General features: G+C 46.2%; 2 protein-coding genes across 2 annotated transcripts in view; one reads left to right on the top strand and one right to left on the bottom strand.

Annotated features, from left to right (window-relative positions):
• Positions 1-3595: 3595 nt before the first annotated feature.
• CKS2 (CDC28 protein kinase regulatory subunit 2) lies at positions 3596-5840 on the bottom strand. Its single transcript, XM_035099985.3, has 3 exons — positions 5681-5840; positions 4236-4363; positions 3596-4021 (listed from the first exon to the last, which is right to left on the bottom strand). The coding sequence occupies exons 1-3, from the start codon at positions 5737-5739 to the stop codon at positions 3969-3971; spliced, it is 240 nt and encodes a 79-aa protein (XP_034955876.1). The 5' UTR covers positions 5740-5840; the 3' UTR covers positions 3596-3968.
• Positions 5841-6469: 629 nt separating this feature from the next.
• Positions 6470-10417, top strand: part of SHC3 (SHC adaptor protein 3) — a 67879-nt gene continuing 63931 nt past the window's right edge. The window contains exons 1-2 of the mRNA XM_088652911.1: positions 6470-6593; positions 7423-7528. The gene's annotated coding sequence lies outside the window, so the exon portion shown is untranslated. The remainder of the gene's footprint in view (positions 6594-7422; positions 7529-10417) is intronic.

Raw genomic sequence — 10417 nt, 5'->3', positions numbered from 1 at the left:
CTATGGCAAGGCATGCCTCCCTCATTTGGCTTTCAGTAGGAATTTAAAAACATTCCTGTTTACCCAGGTATTTGATGGCTGTTCCTGGCACCCCTGAAATCACTGGTCAGATGTCTATTTTTATAATGCTTTTTTTGTTCATTGCCCTGGGCTCATTTGGAAGGGTGCAATATAAATAATAGTAAACTACAGCTGCCTGCTTTATTCCTGTCGTGCCACACCAGAGATAATGTCCAAGGCTGCAATACTAAACATACTTACGCAGGAGTAAGTCCCATTGAATTGAATAAGGCTTGCTTCTGAATAGACCTGGCTACAATTGTGGTCTAAATAATAATAATAATAATAATAATAATAATAATAATAATAATTTATTATTTATACCCCGCCCATCTGGCCGGGTTCCCCCAGCCACTCTGGGCGGCTTCCAAAAAAACAAATTCTAAAATACAGAAATCCATCAGACATTAAAAGCTTCCCTAAACAGGGCTGCCTTGAGATGCCTTCTAAAGGTCTGGTAGTTGTTGTTCTCTTTGACCTCTGGTGGGAGGGCATTCCACAGGGTGGGTGCCACTACCGAGAAGGCCCTCTGCCTGGTTCCCTGTAACTTGGCTTCTCGTAATGAGGGAACCGCCAGAAGGCCCTCGGAGCTGGACCTCAGTGTCCGGGCAGAACGATGGGGGTGGAGACGCTCCTTCAGGTATACCGGACCGAGGCCGTTTAGGGCTTTAAAGGTCAACACCAACACTTTGAATTGTGCTCGGAAACGTACTGGGAGCCAATGTAGGTCTTTTAGGACCGGTGTTATGTGATCTCGGCGGCCGCTCCCAGTCACCAGTCTAGCTGCTGCATTCTGGATTAGTTGTAGTTTCCGGGTCACCTTCAAAGGTAGCCCCACGTAGAGCGCATTGCAGTAGTCCAAGCGAGAGATAACTAGAGCATGCACCACTCTGGAGAGACAGTCAGCGGGCAGGTAGGGACTCAGCCTGCGTACCAGATGGAGCTGATAAACAGCTGCCCTGGACACGGAGTTGACCTGTGCCTCCATGGACAGCTGTGAGTCTAAAATGACTCCCAGGCTGCACACCTGGTCTTTCAGGGGCACAGTTACCCCATTCAGGACCAGAGAGTCCTCCACACCCGCCCGCCTCCTGTCCCCCACAAACAGTACTTCTGTCTTGTCAGGATTCAATCTCAATCTGTTAGCCGCCATCCATCCTCCAACCGCCTCCAAGCACTCACACAGGACCTTCACCGCCTTCACTGGTTCTGATTTAAAAGAGAGGTAGAGCTGGGTATCATCAGCATACTGATGGACACCCAGCCCAAACCCCCTGATGATCTCTCCCAGCGGCTGCATATAGATGTTAAAAAGCATGGGGGAGAGGACAGAACCCTGAGGCACCCCACAAGTGAGAGCCCAGGGGTCTGAACACTCATCCCCCACCACCACTTTCTGAACACGGCCCAGGAGGAAGGAGCGGAACCACTGCATGACAGTGCCCCCAGCTCCCAAGCCCTCTAGACGGTCCAGAAGGATGTTATGGTCGATGGTGTCAAAAGCCGCTGAGAGATCCAGCAGAACAAGGAAACAGCTCTTACCTTTGTCCCTAGCCCGCCGGAGATCATCGACCAGTGCGACCAAGGCAGTTTCAGTCCCATGATGAGGCCTGAATCCCGACTGGAAGGGATCCAAATGGTCCGCTTCTTCCAGGCGTGCCTGGAGTTGTTCCGCAACCACTCGCTCAATCACCTTGCCCAAGAATGGAAGATTTGAGACTGGGCGATAGTTGGCCATATTGGCCGGATCTAAAGATGGTTTTTTAAGAAGCGGTTTAATAACCGCCTCTTTCAGCGGGTCTGGGAAGGCTCCCTCATGGAGAGAAGCATTTACCAACCCGCGAAGCCCATCGCCCAGCCCTTCCTGGCTAGCTTTTATAAGCCAGGAGGGGCAAGGGTCAAGGAGACAGGTGGTTGGTTTCATTCGTCTAAGCAGCCTGTCCACATCCTCGGAGGTAACAGATTGAAATTGATCCCACAAAACTTGACTAGACAGGACTCTAGCACTCCCCCGCCCCGGCCCTGCTCCCACAGTGGAGTCTACCTCTTCCCGAATCTGAGCGACTTTATCTGCAAAAAACTTTGCAAAATCATTGCAGGAGATCATGTGGCCCGTACTGGGCCCGGATGGAGCAGGTGGTTCCGCTAAATTGCGAACCACCTGGAAGAGTCTCCTGCTGCTGTTTTCTGCAGATGCGATGGAGACGGTGAAGAAGGTCCTCTTCACCGTCGCCATTGCCACTTGGTAGGCTCGAAGTTGAGCTCTAGCCCGTGTCCGGTCTGATTCAAAATGAGTTTTCCGCCACCGGCGCTCTAACCGTCTCAACGACTGTTTCATTGCCCTCAGCGCCGGGGAAAACCACGGGGCTGTCCGGGCTCCATACAATCTGAGAGGGCGCTTCGGAGAATTCTCACTGCATCTGTATGAAGGCAGGGCGTGAAGGTGCAACACAACAGTGACAGAGGCAACAATGAAGTTGGATTTTACAGCACTGCCATTTTAGAAATTACATTAGGAAATGTATGTGATCTATATACTGTATGCTTGTACAGTACAACTAAAAATACTGTATGCTTGTACAGTACAACTAAAAATACAATTCAATTGTCTTCAGAATATCTTATGAGTATATTAGTTTTGGTGATTACGGAATGCTTTGAGAAGTAATGTGGATGTGGTCATTCTGAGCAAGCAAGGTACCTTACAGAGTGTGGCACTGGTACAAAATTAAGCTTCCCAAGAATGACTTCTGACCACCCTAAGTAGGTAGTAGCCACAATCTGTTGCGACCCTGCAGTAGTAAACGTGATAGGCAAATGCCTTTCGACAAGTCAGCAACCATACCCTAAACTTCAACCTCTGGGGAAGGAAACGGGGGGGGGGGGTATATTCTGCTATTCAGTACAGTTTGACATGGGTAAAAAAGCCTCTACCAAAGAATGAACTTGGACCTATTGCTATCTCCCCTTTCCAATGCTTCTTATTTCCTGTTACAGGTAGGTAGCCGTGTTGGTCTGGCGTAGTCAAAACAAAATTAAAAAATTCCTTCCAGTAGCACCTTAGAGAGCCTTACATATCTGAAGAAGCGTGCATGTGCACGAAAGCTCATACCAATGACAAACTTAGTTGGTGTCTAAGGTGCTACTGGAAGGATTTTTTATTTATTTTGTTCCTATTATCCCAACCTGGCTCTGACTAAAAGACACACTAGTGGAGAGCAGCCATGACCAGCTACTACTGGAGAGAGGTGGGAGCCAGGCACCTCATTACTGGATCTTTGTCTTGAGCAGACCTGTACAGAGCTGGATGAGGGCAGTAGATCATTCTTATTAGTGCTCACCTGAGCCATTAAGCCTGTTTCTTCCTCCTCTTGTAAAATGATTCTAGCAAGCAAACTCTAGGCAAGGGATATAAATACTACAAAAAAACCTCTATTATTGTCATCAATTGTACTGTATTGAATTTTATACAGAGTAACAATAGATGGCTTTTATAATGTGGACAGTAGTAAACTAAAATCATTAAATGCATAGATTTAGCATTAAAAATATGTTTATTTCAGCAGCTGAAAAGCCACAGGATGAATTGCTTCAACAGTTGGAAGAAGCTTCATTACTAAGAATAAAAAGGCACAGATCTTTGAAGATTTTTATAATCAACACAATACATGAAAGTTGTGAACTTTATTGAACAAAACTGAAAAAAATCAAATAGGCACTTGTTAACTTGTTAAGTAAGAATTCAAGACCATAGCAGCCTACTTTGCATTTTACTGAGCTCTGTTGCTGTGAATAATACAGCTCATGCACAGGTAATGACTTGTTTGTATATTTTTCTTAAGTATTCACTGAATACTACCAACATATATACATTTATACATAAAGTTCCAGAAGTTTAGAGAGGCTGTTCATTTCTGCTGGCCTTTTGGAAGTGGTCTTCTAAATAGAAGGATGTGTGGTTCTGTAAAGAGAAAAAAGGGAAGCTTGTTTATAAGTCTGTGGCCAGACATCCCACTTAATGGCTGATAATATATGGTTTTCAGTAAACACTTTCTGTCTAGCCCTTGCTACTTAATGTATGAAGTGACTTTTTCCCTCTCCCACGTCAAGACATCCTAAAAGCTTTACAAATAATATTTCTGGAATAGCTTGTTAGGTAGAATGTCTCTTTTTACCTGGTTCATGAATCATGTAGTGGACCCAGCCAAGGCTTTGCTGAACACCAAGTCTTCTCCATTCTTCTTCAGTCATTAGATGAGTTTTTGGTACTTGCTTTGACAGCTCTCTTGGCAACATAACATGCCTGCCAGGGACAGAAAACATCAAGTCACATTTATACAGCCACAATTAGTTCTGTACAATTCGTAAAGAAGCTTTGTGTCAGACTCTATAGCATGTGATTTTTGATTATTTGTACATAATAGCCTAAGCTGAACGAACGGCACTGTAGGTGTTCTTTCGTATCTACTTTAGATTTTTAACTCCTTTTAGAGAAACCCGGCAGCATGCTATGCAACAAGAAAACTCAGGATCATCAGGCATGTAAAGTGCCATTTGCTTCTTGCAAGTTACATCCATGCAGGAAACCTGAAACAAAAGTTGGCTCTCCTACTACTGGGCAATAAATATCCTAACTGTGACTTTTATGGTGTTATCTGCAGAAACTTGCAAGTGTCCAGATTTTCCAGGGTCATTCCCAGATTTCCAGAAGCTGTCCCAGTTTTATATTTGATCCCGGAATGCCCTGTTTTTCCTTAGGATGTCCCTATTTTCATCACAGAAATGTAGGCGGGTATGGAGTGAAGCAACCGCAGAGCCAAGGAAATCACAAGGCAGCCCTGTATAGGTTAAGGTTTTTTTTAAAAAAAAGCTTAACATTTCCTTATGCTGTTATACAGTATAGTCTGTTGGAGTGGCTGGGGCAACCGGGTCGGATGGGCAGGGTATAAATAATAAAATTATTATTATGGAATGGGACGTCCCTATTTTCGTCGGAGAAACGCTGGGAGGCTATGCCACTAGCAAGATGCCCGTTAGCAAAACGCAAAGTCAACGTTGGAAAGGCCCAAAGTTAACCTACGAAAACAGACTACGTACTGAAATGGCCATGGAGGTCTGCCCGAGAGACCCGGACCCAAACCCTCCTCCTAAACTAAACGGCGGCAGATTTTTGCGCAGCAGTTACCACGGGGCTACAATGGAGCGGGGCGGCGGGATAGGGAGCTGGGTTCGAAACACGCACACGCCCCCGCCGTGGTGCAACAGGCGCTTCCCTCCGCGGCGCTTTCCCTTCCCCAAAGGGCCTATGAAGCGGGTAGGCGCAACGGCCTCCTCCGGCCTCGCCCCGCGCCGTCCTTTGTCCCAAGGCCGTTTCTTTCCCCCGCGCACAGCCGGCGGGAAAGGAGGAGAGAAAAAAATAGGCCCACCGTTTTTTTTCCTCCCCCTCTCCTGAGGTACTGGGAAGGAAGTCTGGGTGGGAAGAAAGGAGGGAAAGGGAAAGCGGAGGGCGGCGAGGGACGCCATGAAAGAGCGGCAGGCCCAGCCGCAGCCTCGCCAGGTGCAGGAAGAGGCCCACCCACCGACCCGTCCACCCGCCCCGGGACCCCCCGGCCTCTCGCACCGGTACTCGTAGTTCTCGTCGAAGTACTTGTCCGAGTAGTAGATCTGCTTGTGGGCCATGACGAAGACGATGATGGCGGTGACCACGGGCGCCTCACGGAAACCGCCCCCTTCCTCTCTCTCTGCCTCTCGCTCTCTCCTCCTTCTCCCACCTCAGGCGGCGGCGGCGCTAAACTAACTCGCCCTTAAAGCCAGTCCACCCGCCCGGACTCGATTTGAATCCGTCAGCTCGACGCTGATTGGACGGCTAATCGGGGCGCGCGCTGCCCGCGTGACTGTCGCGGGCCTGTTGGGATTCGGTTCCACGCCCCGCCCCGCCCCCCTCTCCTCCCCGGAAGGCAGCCGCGAACTGCGCGTGCGCGCCCACACTCTCCTAGCCTGGGAGAGTTCCGTGCTTAACTTGGGTGGGAGTTTGAGTTTCTCCCCTCGCGCCCCCTGCCCCCACCCCATTGCGCGCCGCCGCGGGAGCGCGCTTGGGTTGTTTCCGCTGCCTGTCCCCGCCTGGAAGGGGTTGTATTCCTGGCTACCTCCTTGCAGAGCGAGCGATATACAGTAATGTGTTCGTGATATTTCGGTGGCTTTTTCGGCATCCTTTTCCATTGGAATTGCAAACAACGCAGAGCTCTCTGCTTGCTCCGGAGTAAGCCCGCTTTGAATTCACTGAAGCAAACTCCCACCTGGTATTATGGCAGCCTATATCGCTCCTGGCCAAGTGCAAAGTTTGCTAAACCAATGCTTTCATCTTCAGTGGAGTTTTGCATTTATTCTCTCTCCCCACCCCCGAACTATTTCTAAACTGGAGACAGCAGCTTTTGCACAACTACGACGGAAGTAATCTGCATTTGATGTGTCATGGATTTAAAGCATCCCCCCGCCCTGCTGTAAACATTCCCATATAAAGACAGTTCCTCCTGGTATGCAATCTGAAATATATGGCACAAAGGGGAAAGGGAATAAGAAGGGGAGAAAGGGGAAACTTGTCCCTTTCTGCCCTACTGGGGATGCTTGCCCTGAAGAGACAAGGAGAGGAGAGAGCGATTGCACACAAATCACTGGGAGTTGCTTTATGTATAGACTGAAGTTTGTTCCCAAATCCCACTTTCTTATTTGCAGTTTCTAGTTCTCAGTAAAATTCTTCCAGCCTTGGAATTTCTGAACTTCAAGGTATTATTGTTACTTTTTTAACAGACTTCTGGATCTTCTGTTTTTTTTTTTTTTAAGGGCACTTGATTGATCTTGAAATAGTGGCACAAGGCTATTTAGCCAATGGATGGGAATCTGCTTCCTGGACTACTAGCCCCTTCTCAAAACGAGACATGGTGTGCTTATCTGCTATTTGTCAGGGTGTTGTATTTCCAGTGGGTCTTCTTATCTTGTCTGAGCATTGTTTGCATCCGATTGGTGTTGTGTTTACTTCGAATGCCTTAGTCACTAAGTGTCACTGACCTGATAATAACTGTAAAGTATCCATTTCCAGGGCAGTAGCCATGTCATTCTTCTGCAAGGAAAGACAACAAAGAGTGTTGCAGCACCTTGAACATTAATTTATTTTGACACAATGGCTTTCATGATCTATCACTTGTGGATTGAAACATATATAGATATTTAGCACGTTATATGTGTTAATTGGCTTACCAATCCCAGGATGTCTGTGGCACTGTTGTTTAAGCCAGAAGGGCTACTGAATTGAATGCATATCCCTGCATCTCTGCTCATCTAACCTGCCCTTCATTTTCCTTCCAGAAATTGGTTCCTGGACCAATATGCATCACCTGGGAGTCTTCAGATAAAGCAAGGCCCAGAAATATTTGGAAAGCAGTCACTGTTGACCTGTTCTGTACTGGAGCTGGTAATTTAGAATATTGTCCCCTTAGTAACTACTTTCCTTTTATTAATGCAGTATTCGATGGTATAATAGTGTGGTACTCAATTTTTCCTAAATCTGTTTTTATTTTATTTTAGTAAAGTAAAGTAATGTAAAACCTTTATTGGCATCAAACAAACTCGCATACAAAATAATAACAGATTAAAACTGTCACTGTGGCAAACGCTGTGCCAAGAGAGAGAAGGGAATAATCCGCCATCCGCTTTCACGACAATAGGGCTTCCGACAACTCAGACGACTGCAGAGTACAACGCCGAGAAAATAGTAAATTAAGATATTGAGCCACCATCTTGGTGAGGACCGGGTCCTTCCCCAGCAAGAGGAACTGCAAGATTTCCCGCTCTGGTCTCCCTCTGGGAATGCAGAGCCGGTCCAGGAACCGTTGACGAAGGTCGACGTAAAGGTTACAATGAAAAACCATATGTGGAAGGCTTTCCACCTGAGGGTCATGACACGGACAGATCCTCTCATCCTTCACCCTGCCCGAGAATCTTCCCCACAGGAGGTTCGATGGATTTGCATTGAACCTGGCCAACGAAAATGCCCTTCTTTCTTGTGGGTTCAGTAGGAAGTCAAGATAGTTAGGTTTTGTTTCATGAGCCCACGGGAGGTGGAAAAGAAGGGGGGAACATGTTGTGCCTGCTGCCGCTATAAGATCCTGTCTCTCAATGTCCCACAACCTAGTAATGACTGTGGCTTTGGCAGATTGTAAGGACATTGAGCGGAGGAGTTCTACTGAAAGCCCCAGTTGCTGTACCTTCCTATTGAAGTGTTGCAGCCCTGGGGGGAGGAAGGTGTCCGAAAGCATTACCTGGAGGAAGGGATCTCTGTCAGAATCGAGGCAGATTTTCAGCCAGAATATAAGGAATCTTTCCCAGGCGACAGATTCCACCTTGTGTTGAGCTCCCTCTAAACATAAAACTGCATATGGGACGCATCTTGGAACAGAGAAAATCTTGTAGAGGAAGGCTGATTGCACTTGCTCTACTGTCTGGGTGAACCCCGGGATCCAGATTGGAATGCCGTAGAGCAGTTGTGAAATGGTCTTGGCATTGAAGATCTTGAGCGCAGAAGGGATATGTGAGATGCCCCTTGTTGTAAAAAATCGCGTAATTGCCTGCGTGGATATCTTACTGGCGTTCACCACCGCACCTCGATGTGGAGACCAGAGGAGCCTGTGGTGAAAGGTGATTCCTAGATAATTGAATTTAAAGACCTGCTGGATGGGTTTACCTCCAAAAACCCAGCTATAACTCTTGCGTGAGTTACCAAACACCAGGATTTTGCTTTTTTCAAAGTTCAAGCATAAGTTCATTTTGGCCATGTACTCAATGCAGGCAATTACCAGTCACTTTAGACCTATTCTGATCCGCGAGAGCAAAACCATATCGTCCGCGTACAGGAGGATGGGAATGTTTATGGCCTGGAGTTTTGGAGTGTGGGCATCCACCTGCTTTAGTAATGGGGCTAGATCGTTGAGAAAAAGATTGAAAAGCGTAGGAGCAAGTACGCAGCCCTGTTTTACTCCTCTGTTGATACTGACTGGTGTTGTGATTTCATTTCCAGAATGGATTTTTATGCAGCAGGTGTTATTGGTATAAAGCTTTTTGATCAGGTAAAGAAGATTTTAGATTACCGATTGCAGTTCCAGACTCTGTGTACACACCGTTCATTTAAAGCCCATGAGGTCCCCTAAAGAATGCTGGAAACAGTAGTTCACCCTAGCACTCTTAACAAACTACAGTTCCCAGGATTCTTTGGGGGAAGTCATGTGCTTTAAATGCACAGTGTTCATGCAGTCACAGCTAAGTAATGTAATGAAACCTTCCTATGAATCTTGAAATGTTATATAATCCCCAGGATTAACATCAAGGGCCCAATAAACTTTGTGTATTCATCTGAACCAGTCATTTGTATTTAAAAGATTATATTCATAATTTTTCTAGTTACAGTGGTGTAAGTCTTCCCATAATTGTTAAATGTAGAGCATGTTGGCTGTGCAGAAGATCACCTAAACAGAAAGAGGAAAACGAAACAAAGGTCCCCTAACTCAAATGAAAACTTCAGCACTCACTTTTGAAAGCATTATTCACTGTGCTAAAAACAAACAAACCCAAAGCCAGCCAAAATGTTTGTCTTTTTTCAGGTCTATGAATATTTTGGGTTCAATGCCTTACATTCTGTTTAGATTTTGTAATTTATATATTTTTCAAATGAGGAGGCAGATGAAAGGGAACAGATGGTACCAAGGGTGGCGATTATTCCAACAGCTTCAAACTGGCTTTCTATAATGATGCTGCGTGAAACTTCCAAAAGATTGAATTTGTGTAAAACTAAAACAGACTACCATACTTATCTGCAACCCAATTCAACTGCAGTATACACACTCTCTTTGGTATTACTTTCTCATCATGTAACATGGAAAAATACCACTGGAGGGCTCACTGATCCCATTTTACGACGCCTGGTTGTAGGGCAATATAGCTAACAATCTGCCCGTCTGCACCTCAGTCCCATACATGTTTACTTGTTTACTTGTTTACATGTTTACTTAGGCTGCAGTCTTATGCACATTTGCATGAAAGCAGGTTCCATTGAATTCACTGGGGTTTAACTTCTGCATAGACAGATATATAGGACTGAACCGTTAGAAGTACTGCTAGGTTCATCGGATTCCAGAGATCTGCAGCCTTAGGTAATAATTACTGCATTTACTTGAATGTTTCTTCCCCTGCATGCAAAGACAAGCTCTGGCGAATTGAGTGGATGAGACCGATAGCAGGTCCAATGGTCAAGACGTGTTATTCCCCGAAGGAGAACTAGTTGAAAATGATTTACAGGTGGCATTTAACT

This window comes from Zootoca vivipara, chromosome 10 (assembly GCF_965207765.1).
Source record: "Zootoca vivipara chromosome 10, rZooViv2.hap1.1, whole genome shotgun sequence".
Classification (NCBI taxonomy): Eukaryota; Metazoa; Chordata; class Lepidosauria; order Squamata; family Lacertidae; genus Zootoca; species Zootoca vivipara.
This window is presented reverse-complemented; position numbering and strand designations above follow the sequence as displayed.